A 15,698-nucleotide genomic window follows, 5' to 3' on the forward strand; every position below is an offset into this window, starting at 1 on the left:
TTGATTCTTTGGCTTTCCGTTACACTTCTCACACAGCACTGTGCTGAGTCCCTGCTGTGGCCTCTGTCTATCATAGCCTGGAGGTTTTTTCAAATGCTTTGTCATTTCGTCTCCTGTAACGGAGCTCTGATACAACAGATTCGTCTCCCCATACAGTGATCAGATCCAGTATCTCCCGTACAGTCCATGCTGGAGCTCTTTTTGGATTTGGGACTGCATCGCCACCCAAGCTGATCAGAGCTCCACGCTGGGCAAACAGGAAATGAAATTCAAAAGGGCTTTTCCTGTCTACCTGGCCAGTGCATCCGAGTTCAGATTGCTTTCCAGAGCAGTCACAATGGTGCACTGTGGGATACCGCCCGGAGGCCAATACCGTTGATTTGCGGCCACACTAACCCTAATCCGACATGGCAATACCGATTTCAGCGCTACTCCTCTCATCGGGGAGGAGTACAGAAACCGGTTTAAAGAGCCCTTTATATCGATATAAAGGGCCTCGTGTGGACGGGTGTAGAGTTAAATTGGTTTAACGCTGCTAAATTCGGTTTAAACGTGTAGTGTAGACCAGGCCTGAGCATGTGGCAGGGTGGACTAGGTCCAGAGGCCTCCTGCTGTGGAAGCCTCATGGCCCTGCATCATTCTGCCCCAGAATAGAGCAGCAAGAAGTCTTCCAGGCAGCCTAGAGTGGCTGCAGAAGAGCAGCCAATCAAAGGGACTGCTGGAGTGACCAAGAAGGGGCCAGAAGCACCAGATAAAAGGCAAGTAGCAGAGCAGAGCTTTCAGTTGCTGTGTGGAGCTTGACAAGGGAGGACTGAGTGCCTGGCTGGCTAGACGAGCAGCAGGCCATGGGCTGCTCACTGCAGAGCTCACCAGGCAGAACTGAGCCCAGGGAAGGCTACCAAAGACCAAGTGCCTGGCTGGCTGGATAGAGTAACAGCAGGACCATGAAAAGGTCAGTGCGGGCAGGCTGAGCCCAGCACCTGGCCAGACCAGGCAAAGGTACCGTGATGGGCCCTGCGGGTCTGGTTGCAGACTGAGCCCAGGGAGGGTTGCTGAAAAGGACACCAGCTGAGGGTACCGAGAGGGCCTCGGCTGGGTGGTCAAAGAAGGCAGTGCCTTGGTGAAGAAGCCTTCGAGCTCTGGCCCCATCCCAGAGCCGAAAAAAACCTTTGACTGCATACCTTGGAAGGTGGGACAGTTTGTGCAGCTCTGCCAGAGGGCTGAGCTGCCGAAGACCGGCCGAGAGAGCTAGCAGCCGGGCGGGGTGTGCACTCTTGCGAGAGGCAGGTGCCACCCTGATATAATATCAAAAAAGAAAAGCAGGCTCTCACCTAACAGAGAGGAAGGGGGACATCCACAAGAGGTGGGTGCCTCCCCGAGAAACAACTGTATTTGCAGGCACTATTGGCCAGAGAAAAGGGAGCGCTCGTGAGAGGTGGGTGCTGACCCTATTACAGAGAAATAATTTGTTTTATAGTAATTGCTATTAGAGTGATTTGACATCTTCTAAAACTGTGTACTTTCAGGAGTGATTTCTTTTTAAAGAAAAGTCTAAAATCTGTTGGTGTATTTTGATTAAAAATTTCAGACCTTTATTGCCTCGTTTTGTGGGGAAAATGGAATATGAATCACTGCTTAGTGCAATATACAAAACATAGTTACTGTATTCAGTGAGTTTCTTCCTTTGCATCCCTAAGTATAGGATGAAATTTCAAAATGAGTCAGTATTTTATGAGCAATTCAAGCTGCATATAGAAACCCAGTCTCATAAGTGAAAGTAAAGTAAAAGATTTGCTGTTTGTGTAACATAATTTGACACTGTTTTTTAAACTAATTGGACTTCAGTATTTTGCCTCTGCAAGCTGTAATGTTTAAAATCTATACTCTTGGTTTCAGTTTTTGTTGAAAATAGCTTTTATTGCTCAATACATCTTGTTTCATAACACTTATTGGTAACGATTTCTTATTGGAGAGAACTGAGTTAGTGATTTGGAGCTGCAATAACATTAGCGAAGCAGTGTGACATCACTCTGGTATCAGTTTTCTAGTGAGGCTAGGAACCTTGACAGCTAGAGGATGTTTTTTCTCAGTGTCAGGGCTGTGCAGTGCTCATTGGGGAGCAGCTTCAAAGACAAAAGGGCTGTGCCTCACATCGTTTCCAAGTGTTGTTTTTGTTGTTTGTGTTTTAAGCTTCTGGTAGAGAATGAATTTCCCTGAAGACTGGTGAGTAATTCTTGTGGTTAGTATACATTTCATCAGCTAATGACTGTAAGTGATGGGCTTTTTTTGCTTTCTTGGGGAAAAACAAGTTTTGCTTCATATGAATTTGGATATATAATGAATTTGAGGTGCCTTAGAGAGTGTATAATCTACATTAGAAGTTAAAAGTTGAGAACTCGGTTTGAACTTGAAACAATAGCTACTTATTTCAGATTGCTATTGGTACGAGTATATACCTTGAAGGGTTAGCATTTTTAAATATAACTTCAATATTGCTTTTTTTTTACCTTTTACTATCTCTTTTTAAATGAACTGCTACTAGAGGAAACTTGAATACTGCATGTAAAGTAATTTAAATGACTACTGCCAAAATCACTTATATGAAAAATGCAGCCATCCAGAGTGCTTGTCTGTGGTTTTAATATTTTCATAGATATAATATACAATTACTGCTGTTTAGTTGTATAGCTCATTGTGAGTTTTCACGCATATTTTTTAAATTAGTGTGCAACAATAGGAATACCGCAAAATAGGTAGCTTCAGGTGTATCACAGAACATAATATACGGTCAGTTCCTAGCACTACCTTTAACACACATTACATATGTTGAAGTAGGAGTGTTTGTGACAAATATACAGAACGGAAGAGGAAAATCTGATCCATTCTCAAATAAGCTATATCAATGGAGACTGCAAAGATACTTTTTAAACCTTGTACTTTGAGCTGTGAAATCTGTCATAAAGTGTACCATGTTGTATTATGTGGCAAACTCTGCATGTTTATTTGCAGCTTTTCAGGCATGAGGTATCTAAAGTATATTTAACAAATTCCTATGTCATACAAACTGATTTTTTTCTTATTACAAAGGTAATATAGGATATCTTGCTTTCATTTTCCAGGCAATGGACAAAACCCTTGAAGGGAAGCCTTCTAATGGTAGCTTGCTATCAACACTTTACATTCTAAAAACCCTTGAGCAGATTCAAATGTTAAGAAAATTATTTTAAAAACTTGTTAAGCGTTCTCTTTTTAAGGACAGGAAATTCTACATAAATACATAAACAGGTATATTTTATGAAAAAAAAGCCTGCATATTTATCACAATAAGGATATCAGGTCTTTTAGGATAAATAAACCTAAACCCATCTAATCCAATTTTCTGGAGTTCCTAGAGAGTAATGAAACTAATCTTTGTAGATGTTAGATTCCGGCAAAGTAGTAGTAGGGTTCAGGATCAAATATGTATGTCAAAATCAGTTGTTTATGTAGCTAGATGAATGTAATATTCTTAGCTTTCAGAAGCCGACTGTGTGTGTCACTTCATGTGTGCCATCACTGACTCACTGTTTCTGGTATAATACTTGGTGATACTGTATTGTTATAGAATTAGTATCGTGTTAGTGTTTTGATATAATTTGACTGCTTGCTATTTCAATAACCTTTTTTATAGCTCCGGTTTTCACTTGCAGTGAATTTCCAGGCAGAGCTAAAAATAATTAATTGAAGGAAATATGTAATTTCTTTAATACACTGATACAAATATGTGCATTTGTAATCTTTTTTGTTAAGCTTTCTAGAATGAATTTAAATGTTCCTGCTGCATGTTTTTTTTATATTGGTTTATCTTTTTAATTTGGTAATCCACTGGATTATTCTATTGCTGATTGGTCTCTGCCCAATAAATGCTATAAATATTTCCATATGAGAGGTGCTGCTTAAATGTTATAGAAGATGAAGTGGGGGGGAGTGAAATTTAATATCAGTTTGGTGTAGACATCAAGTTTTGTATAAAGTGGTAACAGGATAGCAAATTATTTTAATTTCAATCATTGAAAGGTCATAAGATCAATTTTCACAGAAGTCAGATGCAAAAACAAAGCAGTGTTCCCAGTGCTAAGCTAACTGGCTATCAGGGCACTGGATGTGTTTCTCTCCCCCCCACCCTTTGTATTTTGCATGCATGTCAGCTGTGCTACTTTTATTTACAAGAGAGAAGAGACCGGTATTCCTCTTAAATTAGAAAAGATAACTTTGCTCTAATTTCTAGTAAAAGAAAAGCAACTTGAAATGATCAGAAAAGGCTTTCTTAAACAGTTATTATGCAGGACTAATTGTATCACACAATGTGAATGTGAAATTTAAGGTTTCTATTCACCTGCTAAGTGAGTCACTTGTCTTGGATTTGTTCTTGAATCTGAGTCAGAGCATGGGGGGATTGGGATTTAATGATCCAGCCATTTTATTTCTACCACCTACAGTAGAAACGGCCTTGTTCATGAGAAAAAAAGGATGCAATATATAAGTGGGCTCTGAAAAGCAACTACTAAACTATTTTTATAAATCTGAGCAAATGCTTTTAAATCTTCAGAAATCTAACTGATTGAAACACCCTGATATTTTTAATGTAATATCACTGCTGGAATTGTTTCTGGGAATATTAAAGGATTAAAATAGTGTACTTCACTTGACAAATGACTTTTAAAGTATTCTTAGTGATTTTAAGTTTTATGTGATTCAATTGAACCTGTTGTGGTATCAGCATGACTCTTTCATGAGGAATGTTTCATCTTCTGTTGAAACCACTATTGCATTAAAATAATTTGATCCTTGTTGAAATCATGTGCTTCATGAACACAGTGCAGTGTGGAAGCATGATAGAACTTGTAGATAATCAGAGATGTGAACACCTGATGGGATTTTTGATTATTTCCTCTCTACTTGCATATAGAAACAAGTTGCATTTGTAGACATGTTCACAAGAAAGAACTTTGTGCACACGCAAGCAGATCTAAGTAGTTCTGAGTTTGATAGCGTGGGTTTTAATTTTCCCATATTGAAATACCAACATGAATTTTTCATACCTTGATACCGTGGGCAAAGTAAAAACAAGTAATCTTTCTTGATCTTGCAAAAGTAAGTGCACACATTCTTTGGAGCTGGGCAAATAGAAGTTTGTTAAAATGTTTCCATTTGCTAAAATATATTTAGGCAAGTGAAGCTTCCAGTTTGGTAGAAAGATTTTTTTCTCCAGCTGTTATGTAGTGATAAGTGTGTTTTATTTTCTGTTGGTTAAAAACTCAGATGGCATCTCCTAAGTAAAAATTTAGGAGCTAGCTGGCAAGTTTCCATTAAGAGTTACGAATTTTGAACAAATTATTTACCTTGCTGTCAACTTAGCAGTAAATGAAGGTGTAAACAGAACATCCCTCTGCTAGCTCCTTACAAGTTCAGTTTAAATACATGGCTATTTTTCCGTAAAAGACAGGAAAAGTGATTATAAATAGAAGTTAAATTGATACTGAATTTTTAAAAAAATGGCATAACTGTTAACACACTAATTTTTAAGATGTTTACAATAACGTCTAATTCCGCTGTAGATTTTTTAAAAAATTATTTTGTGCATATTTTATTAGTGTTAGTCTTCTGGAATCTACTTTTTACCTTGTTACTCAAAACATTTATTTTTGTGAAATACATACATACAGAAATATTAAGTCTAGTTTTAATGTAACATCAACGAAGTCCTCAAATATCACTGATTTATATTGCTCATATGGACTGGCAATACTGATAGGTTTTGTTCAAGTTAAAAATATTCTAAACCAAAGAGATTTTTTTTCTTATTACAGGCAATCTACAAAGAATTTTAAGTTGGGCTTGTGCTGTTCTGCTTTAAAATGCATAAACGTAGCCTGAATTTTTAATGTATTTTAATTTTTTCATGTAGTGATATTTTTAAGGAAAAATACAATGGTCAAGCTTGTTCTTCCTTGGTTATGTTGGAAGACCAGTTAGAGGTCTCTGGAGCTCACAACGAAATGTTCCAATGCTTTAATTAAAATACTGAGGATGTTGGGTCTTCATTAAAGATACTATTTCTCCAAAATGTTACTTTACCATTGTGCTAACAAACAAAACATGCTTTTAAGCAGTCTCATTGAAAATGCCTTCGTCAGTTGCTCAACTTTCACTCTTTTTACTTTTGTGATATTAACATTTTGCTAGTTCTTAAATTGTGAAAGCCCAACAGGACCTAAATTCCTAATGATGATAAGCACAAAAGAAACCACTTTAAATAACAAAACAAAAAAATCCTTTCAGACCTTCTTTATACGTCAAAGAAGCAAGAGGGGGGAAGAAACCCATTTTTTTCAATTGGAGGTCACCTTTATGCAGGAATTTTGTGACTAAATTATAAAAGATTTCAGGCCTTTCTTTATACATCAAATAAACAAACATAAAATGACACAAGTCCAGTGTTTTCTTCCCTTTCCAGATCATCTTTTAAGGGTTTAAAATCCAGAAGATTATTTTTTCCATTGGTTTGGAGAGATTTGGATGGGACAAAAAAGTAAGAGTGTTATCGGTAACCATAAATAGTTGCTGATTGTGAGTGGAGGGATAGATTGCACGTTTGTTTTTTGAAGTTTGCTGCTATTTATGATGCCTTAATACTGGTTGCATGGTCACAGTCCTAATAGGATGGTAAGAAATTGGTTCCAAAGGCTGCACTAAGACTTATTTTCTTACAACTTCCCACTAGTGGTAGCTGTAGTATAGATGCAGTATTTTAAGCGTCCTGTCATGTCACTGATCAGAGCAGGTCTATAGAAGCCAGAGGTTAAAACGCCAGCAACTGCATAGGTCTGGTCTGTCGTAGTAACACTCCCATTATTGTTGCTGCCTTGTAGTGCCTGGAATCCCAGTGATACCAAGGGTACGTTCACACTACCCGCTGGATCGGTGGGTAGTGATCGATCTATCGGAGATTAATTTATCGCGTCTAGATGAGATGCGATAAATCGATCCCCGAATGTGCTCCCCATCAACTCTGGAACTTCACCAGGACGAGAGGCATAAGCGGAGTTGACTGGGGAGCCGTGGCCATCGATCCCGCGCAGGGAGGTAGGTTGACCTAAGATACATCGACTTCAGCTACACTATTCTCCTCCCCCTTCCCCCGTGTAGACCAGGCCCAAGAGTTGTTTCTTACCAAAGAAATTTAATAAGGTGATTGGGAAGCACTGCAACAACTAAAAGTTGGACTGCATGACATCAATAGACTTGAAGGATGGCTATTTCCATATCCCAGTTCAGCAGTCTCACAGATGCTTTCTAAACTTTGCTCTGGGAGCACACTACCACCAATACAGGCCCTTTGGTTTAACTGTGGGACGGTGTGTGTTTACAGAAGTTTTAGTAGAGCGACAGTCTCCAAGAGCAGCCTAACATCGGTTCTTCCCAAAGAATATTTCTGCAATCAGGAAGAAAAAACTGAGGCAAGGTGGTCTTCATTTGTCCCTAGGGAAAGTTAGTGATTCATAAATCTTTTCCGTCTGTGCATGTTTTCTAGTGGTGAAATGAGTAATGCAACATATGGTAAACTGTAGTTAAATTTTCCTGTTGCAAGCAAGTTACTAATTGCTTAGATCTCTAATAAAACCAGTTTTGACAAAACTTAAAACTAGTTTTGACACAAATTGTATGCAGTTCTTTAAGAATTTAGCAAGAATTAAGCTTCCCAACATGTGGAAATGCAGCAACCAGGTCACTGCCATGCTTTTGTTTTCTAAAACGTATGCACTTTGACAGATACAGACTCTAAGTGGTCCACACTGTCGAAGTTTCCTTTTATCCCTGTTACCTTACTGCTTTTATACATCCATAAAGAAATTAAACTCTGGTATTATGTAAGTGACTTCATACTGAAGTCTTGTCTAAGCTGGAATGTTTTTCACATACGTAGTTAACACCAGAACAAACCGCTAGTGTTGATGTGCTGCTCTAACATAAGTGACTTCACCAGTATGATACTAACACTTTGTCTATACAGGGAGAAGTTGACAAGCACAGTAATTTCAGATTGCCCATTCCTCTATAGCTGCGATGATATAATTTATCTATTCTAAAGTAACCCCCATGTGGACAATGTGTTCTCGAATAATTTTATTTTGAAATAATTACTCAAAATAAAGTAAGTATTCTGGAATAAAGTCACTTTTTAAAAATTTCTGAATAGTGTGCTCATAGAGGGGAGTTATTTTGGAATAGCTTTTATTTGTAATGAGGTCCACAGAGCCATGATGTTGAGTTTCTGCTCTATGCAGCCTTTAAGGCAGACCAAACTTGTCAATTAGTAGCAGAAGAGGTTGGCCCCAGTTCTGAGAAACTGCCAGTACAAGTATCATCTGCCTCTTGAGTTGCAGGCAGGCAGACTGTCACCTCCCTGTTGCAGAGCAAAATTTTAAAGAAAGGGGTGGGGGAAGGCCTCCCTGAGGAAGAGGAGAAATCAGGGCATGCAGACAGCCATCTTAGATCTTCTGAGAATGGGAACAATAGATCCTGTCCCTTTCCACAGAGGAAACAAGGCCTTTACTCCATATAGTTCGTAGAAAAAAAATCAGAAGGCTATAGAGTAGTTCTCTACTGCAGATATCCCAACAGATTCATGAAGAAATCAAAACTCAGGGTGGAGACCTTAAAATTCACACTAGCTGCCGTCAGTGAAAGGGACTGTATCACATCAGTAGACTTGAAGGATGCCTATCTCCATATCCCAGTTCATCAATCTCACAGGTGCTTTCTAAGCTTTGCTCTGGGAGCACTGCAGTACTATTTCAGGCCCTTTGGTTTAGCAACAGGACTGCTAAGTGTTTACAAAAGTTTTGGTAGTGTTTAATAGCAGCCCTCAGACATGAGGGCATCTGTGTCTACCCTTTCCTATGTGACCCTCTTATCCAAAGCCTCATCCAGAGTAAGTCATACATGTTACCCAGCTTAAAAAGATGCTGCAGAGTCACAGGTCTGTGAAAATCAGTTTAATACAATCTAAGCCAGTGATTTTCAAATTCTGGGTTGCAATCCAGAACTGGGTCACGGAATGGAAGGAACTGGGTCGTGGCGGCTCTGGTCGTGGCGGCTCTGGTCAGCACAGCACTGTTAAAAGTCCTGTCGGCGGTGCTGTAGAGCTAAGACAGGCTAGTCCCTACCTGTTCCCACACCCTGCTGCGCCCCTGGAAGCGTCCAGCAGATCCAGCTCCGTGCTCCCATTGGCCGGGAACCAGCCAATGGGAGCAGGGGTGGGGGTGGGGAGCCTGTGGGCAAGAACTATGTGGAGCTGCTTGCGTGCCTTCACCTAGGAGCTGGACTTGCAGATGGCAACTTCCGGGGCGCAGTGCAGTCCACGGTGTCAGGACAGGTGGGAAGCCTGCCTCTGCACACTGATCCGTAATGGGGACTATACCCAGAGGTATTTTCATCTACTGGTAAAGGAATTTGGTCCCCAGCAGTAGATCTTTTTGCCTCCTACTTGAAACATGAAGCTCTTCAAGTGATTGCTGATGTCAGTTCCAAGTAGTTATGCATGTGCCACATGCAAAGTTGTCAGAAGGGTTTTCCCCTAGCGGTACCCGTTGGGTTGGCTGTGGAGCCCCTAGAGTGGTGCATTTATGGTGGTGTATATAGGCTGTGGCTACACTTAGCACTTCAAAGCGCTGCCACGGTAGCGCTTTGAAGCGCTAAGTGTAGTCAAAGTGCCAGCGCTGGGAGAGAGCTCTCCCAGCGCTGTCCGTACTCCACCTCCCTGTGGGGAATAACAGACAGCGCTGGGAGCCGCGCTCCCGGCGCTGGGGCTTTGACCACACTGGCGCTTTGCAGCGCCGCAGTTTGCAGCGCTGGAGAGGGTGTGTTTTCACACCCTGCTGCAGCGCTGCAAATTTGTAAGTGTAGCCAAGCCCATAGTCCCTGACAACCCGTCGCCTCTTTAGTTCCTTTTTCTCTTGCCTCAGGTAAGCAATTCCCTGGCATTCCCTTTCTTTGTTTTGTAAATAGTTTTATTAGCATAGTATTGTTAGTTTTTAGTGTAGTTACTTAGTAATTAAGTCTTTTTTGAGGGGTACCTCCCTACCCCACACGCTCTCCCCTTCAGGGACTGGGCCATGCCTCGGTCTGAAGGCTTTAAACCCTGTGGATCCTGTCAGAAGCCTGCACAGCCCGTGTCGGTGCCAAAACCCTGCACTTTGGCGTGGAGCACACCAGCCTCAGTAAGGGAGGCTGTAGTGCCGGCATCCAGGGAGTTGTGGCACCAACACTTTCCGGCACTGAAGACAACTTCAGCGGCCTCGCAGCACCGGCGCATAAGAAGCAAAGAAGAGCCGAGAGTGGGGCATTCACCAACAGTTAGAGCAGTGGAGCATGATTGGGCTTGCAGTGTGTGTGTCATGCCAGGACACTCAGCTCCTGCTCAGGCGAAACTGACACCATTGACTCTGACCGCACGGGTGGAACCATTGAGTCTGGTCCAGTTGGACTCCCTGAGTGTGGGAGAGCCAGATGGGGGAGTTGGATATGCCATCTACCCAGGACACATTTGATGCCACAAGGGACCTTATAGAGATGACGGCCCAGCAGTCTCTGGCACCGGAACCGCACAAAGGGCCGGTTCTCTCTAAGGGCAAACTGGCCATGCTTTGGCAATGATCCCCCTCTCTGCAGTCCTCCTCTCTTTCTGCCCGGCACCCCTGTGGTCCTCAACGTCGGACTCGTTCTCGGTGTCAGAGTCGTATATCACCAGGTGGAGCCGGCATTGTTCTCAGTGTGAGGGGACACACCAGGTCCCTATGGTGCCCTGCCCTCCTCAATGGCAGGCTCCCATGTAATGGCCATTCTGGACCCCCTGGGCATACCATCAAGCCCGGCGTCAAGCTCCAGATCCCTGTCCGTTGCCTCGGACGGGTGGGGGCCCCCATCTTCCTCGATAGTAAGGGAACCTCCAAAAGAATTGGAGTCCGATGCCCAACCCAGCACTGCGGCCAGCACCACGCAGACGGCATCACTTGGGGAGCAACCCCATGAATTGAAAGGTCAGGAGGAATCTGTACCCATGGGGGCTTCTTCATCTTCCTTCCCAGACGAGGCAATAGCGGCCACATCGGGGAATAGAAATTGTATGGTGGGCCATGAATGCTCACAAAATTTGAGATTGGGGTGTGGGAGGGGATGCATGGCTCTTGAAGAGAGCTTCGTAAGCCAACGAGAATATTCAGAGCGCTAATATCCACAATTTTAGCTCCCAAAAATAAATCTTAACTCCTCTGTATTCAGGGGCCTGCTTGAGATTTTCCCACTGATACCAGGATAAGTGTCTCACCTTATATCTGCATTGGTAGTACAAATTCGTGAATTTCTTAAATGGACTTTGGCTAGGCCTGGCAGTTCAGACTCTCCAGAGTAGCAGGCAAGAGGCAGATTTCATGTTATAGAAATGTCCAGTGTTGTGGCCTTTTTAAAGCAGCATCTTTTCTACATTCTCCCAAAGTGCACAGAGTTCTTTTAAATGAACTTATCTGGTTCTCAGTGCCATTACAGGCTCTCCATTTGAACCACTCGTGGTGTCTCATTACTTCTGAACCATTAAGATGACCTTTTTGATAGCAATCATGTTAGTTTGCATTTGTGGAGTTAGGCGCTTCTTTCCTAGAATCTCAGTTCTGCAACTTACATAAAGAAAAAGTGGTATTCTGACTTGACCCAGTCTTCATGCCAAAGACTAACTAGTGCTCCACAAAGTATAGGAAATTGTCTTTCCGTCCTTTTGCCCAGCTCTGTTGCACCTAAAAGAGAAATAGTGGCATACTTTCAATGTCAGCAGAGCTCTCCAAGTATATGTTCACCTTACAGCTCATTTAGAAGGACAAATACTTTATCTAGTGTCAGGGAAAGAAGGCTTTGGAATTCTCCATTTCCAGATGGTTAAGATATCAAACGTACAAGTAAAAAAGCATAACTCCTCCTTCCAATATCAGAACTTACTCTGTAGAACGGTGGCACTTCATGAACAGCTAGACAATAAGCAAAACTGTGTTGCCAGAAGGCTCATCTGTAAATCTGCTTCTTTGTCATGTGTTCAGACCTTCTTCAAAATTATACAGGTTGGATGTTCAGGCATCACCTTATGCTGCCTTTGGTAAATGGGTGCTCCAAGCTGTAATATCCCAGTAACTACTAGGAAGAGGTTATTCCCTTCCACATCTGTACGTAACTGTATATAGTGCCCCTCCTCTCCCCTTCTCCAGTGGACACTACTTTGAAAATCCCAATGTCGTGGGTCTGTGGCCCTTGTTACAGGTAAGAACTGGAAAATTTATTCATGTCTTACCTAAAAATGTCCTTTCTTCAAGTAATGAGGTCCATAGATCTAAGCCACCCTGCATGGGCAGTTAATTGGATAAAGATATTTTATATTACATTCAGTTTGTTGCTCATTTAATTTCTTTCTATGCAGGAAGATTGTTCTGTTTAGTCTTAATGCTTAATTATCCTTACATGGAGTAGTTGGTTTTCCTAGGCTGTGGAAGTATCTCAACTGGTGGTTTCTCAGAGTTGGAGCCACACCTCGCCTGCCACCAATTGATAGGTTTGGTCTACCTCCAACACTGCATGGAAAGCAGAGACTTTGTCATGGATTTGTAGTCCTCATTACTGTAAGAACAGAAATTTTCAGTTAAGACATAAATTTTTCCATTGTGGAATACCTATTCCAGAATAATTGTGCCAGTCAATTCCCGCACATAGCTCTAAGTGCTTACAGTGCAAGTAACTCATTTTGCACTATTGCAACAAATTTTACAATAGGGCTTTGCATCAGTGAATTAGTGGGTTTTTTTTTAAAAAGGACAAACCTGGAATATTTGTGCATATTCCTTTGTTCACCTCTACAGTTGACTGTCCCCAGGTTTCTGTTTTCAGTCACTGATTGCTAGGTTGGGCCCTTTGACACTTCCAGGTTGTTTGGTACATGAATATTTTAAGCATATTTTGTTCGCAGGTTTAGGACCTAAGAATGTTTTGTATCTTCTGTACTGATAAAATGAGAAGTTTAGATACTCTAATAATTACTCTCTTTCTTCAGACAGACTTAACTGGTAATGCAAAGCACATAGTGATTTAGGGAACTGAGTATTGCCAGTGGTTAAACAACTTTTTTCTCTGGGTGAGATAATGAATTTACTATGTACTATTTATAGGCTTGGCAGAATTTGATTTTTTTGTTTTATAATTTTGATGGAGAATGTCTGTTTACTTTTAAGCATTTTCTATTTTTATCAATTTAAATTTTCACAGTAGTGGGAAACTGAGAGGATCAGACAATTAATGACAGTAGCCAGGAGCTGAGGGGTTGAAGCCCAAGCCCCAGTGTACCTGTGGGGTTGAAGCCGGGAACTGTAGGACTGAATCCCTGAGCCCCTGTGTCGCAATGGGGCTGAAGCCCTGAACCCTGGTGTAGCCGTGGGCTGTAGTCATGAGCTGTGGGGCTGAATCCCCGAGCCCTGGTGCTGCTAGTAGCTGCAACCCTGAACCCCGGTGCCACCGCAGGGCTGAAGCTGGGAACTGCAACGCTGAGCCCTGGTGGTATCGTGGGGTGGCAGCTGGGAGCTGCAGTATTGAAGCCCTGATCCAAGGTGGCATCGTGGGGCTGGGAGCTGTGTGGGTAAAGCTCCGAACCCCATTGCTGCCATGGGGCTGGCATCACAGAGCCCAAGTGCCCCCCAGGGGTAAAGCCTGCTGCCACAGTGCTGGTGCCACTGTGGGGTAAAGTCATGAACCACAGTGCCCCACAGGCTTAAGCAGGGAGCCGGAGTGCTGAAGCAAGAGCTGGGAGCTGAAGCCCAGATCCGTGGTGCCTCCTGCGGGCTGAAGCCCCTTCCCCCACTGGGCAGAAGCCAAAGCCTATGCCATGGCTTCATTCTCAGGATGTCAGGCTCAGACTTACGAGTCAACCATTGGGGTGTGGGCCTCCCAGCCGGTAGGTCAGCCTCAATGTCTCCTGGCCCAATGCTTGTTCTGCTCCAAGAGACCTGGCATGTGAGAGCCCACTCCTTGGTTTCTGCCCTGAGCCCAGTGAGTCTAACGCCAGCCTTGCAGGTTTTGCCGCAGCTCTATTTACTGGGTGGAAAGGAGCTATTTCAGGGGGAGAAGGACAAGTTACACAGCACAGGGAAAATTGGTGTAAACGTAAACAATACATATCAGTTACAGATAACATTTTAATTCAGCCATCAGCTTCAAAACAACAAAACCCAGAGATCAGAGATACCGACCTTCCTTCAAGTTCCACCACCATAAGAGCAGAAGAATACTGAGGAGATGGCATGAGTAAAAAACAGAAAGCTATTATTAACCTTGCAAAATTTAGGAAATATGAAGACAGCGATCTGAATTTTGGTTTTAGTTGTTATGGAAGTAGAGATCTACCTCAACCTCAGTGTGTAATTTGTGCATAAGTACTGTCTAAGGAATGTTTGAAACCCTCCAAATTATAGACATTTAATTACAAAGAATGAAATCTATAAGGATAAGCACTGTTCATTTTTTGAGCAAAAGGCCAAGGAGCTGCTTGGTACTAAAGCAGTAATGAAATCTACAACTACTGTGGGTAAAAACACTTAAGATCATTTTACATAGGGGCACAGAAAATTGCTAAAACAAAAAAAAACCACACACACAGTTGCTGAGACTTTGTTAATGCCTTCTGTTGAAATAATAAAGGAAGTGTTTGGAGAGGAGAAGACCAAAGCACTGACAAAAATACTAATGTCAAATGGCACTTTCAAATGACAGATCATTTCTACGTCTGAAGATAGTTTCTCAGTGTATTGATTGGCTGCGTGACAATGATTTTGCTATACAACTATATGAATCCATAGACATTTCGAAAATTTCCCATTTACTTGCCTATGTTCCTTATGTGTGGAATAAGGAAATAAAGGAAGACTGTTTGGTTTGCGAAGAGCTGAAGACAACAACAAAGTCGGATGGCATTTTCAAACTGTCAGATGGTTTTATGATTTCAGTAGAAATCAGCTGGACTAATTGCATTGGGGTCTGCACTGATGGAGCCACAATGACTTAGAAAGCATTCTGGTTTTGTGCAAAAAATAAAAGCCGTAAACACAGCGGTAACACTGGTTAATTTTATTAAATCCAGAACAACAAACTCCAGGTGTTTTGCTGCACTTTCTGAGGAGGTGAGTACAGAGCACCATTCCTTGCTCATGCATACAGAGGTGAAATGGCTATCCTGAGGCAGAATGCTTTCCCGTTTATTTAATCTCAAGGAAAAGTTTTCTGTACTTTCTTAACTAATAAGAACCTTGAACTTGCAGCAGAAGTGCTGAAAGATGATGTGTGGCTGACAAAGCTGGGTTACCTTGTCGACATATTCAGTGACATGAATAAGCTGAATAAAACTGTGAAAGGCAGGAACACTAATTTTATTGCCCAGCGTGAAAGAATTGAGGCATTCAAAAGAAAACTACAACTCTGGAAAGTTCGTGTCTGTCAGGGCACTACTGATATATTTTGAGCTCTTACGTTCTTTCATTCAGGAACGAAATACTGACATCAATGTAATTAAACATCTGCTAGCAGCGTATCTGTCTGGTCTGCTTAACAGATTTAATGCTTATATTCCTGAACTC

General features: G+C 42.0%; 1 protein-coding gene across 4 annotated transcripts in view; it reads left to right on the forward strand.

Moving 5' to 3' along the window:
* The window catches only part of PLEKHA5 (pleckstrin homology domain containing A5), a 304,813-nt gene that overhangs the window by 132,087 nt on the left and 157,028 nt on the right, over positions 1-15,698 (forward strand). Inside the window, exon 1 of one of the 4 annotated variants that reach the window (XM_044992758.1) lies at positions 2,154-2,223. The exons of the other annotated variants lie outside the window; for them this stretch is intronic. Within the exon in view, the coding sequence (XP_044848693.1) occupies positions 2,204-2,223 (20 nt within the window). The 5' untranslated portion in view covers positions 2,154-2,203. Of the gene's footprint in view, positions 1-2,153; positions 2,224-15,698 lie in introns of those variants that run through there. 4 annotated transcript variants of the gene reach the window in all.

Source organism: Mauremys mutica, chromosome 1 (genome assembly GCF_020497125.1).
Source record: "Mauremys mutica isolate MM-2020 ecotype Southern chromosome 1, ASM2049712v1, whole genome shotgun sequence".
NCBI classification, from domain to species: Eukaryota; Metazoa; Chordata; order Testudines; family Geoemydidae; genus Mauremys; species Mauremys mutica.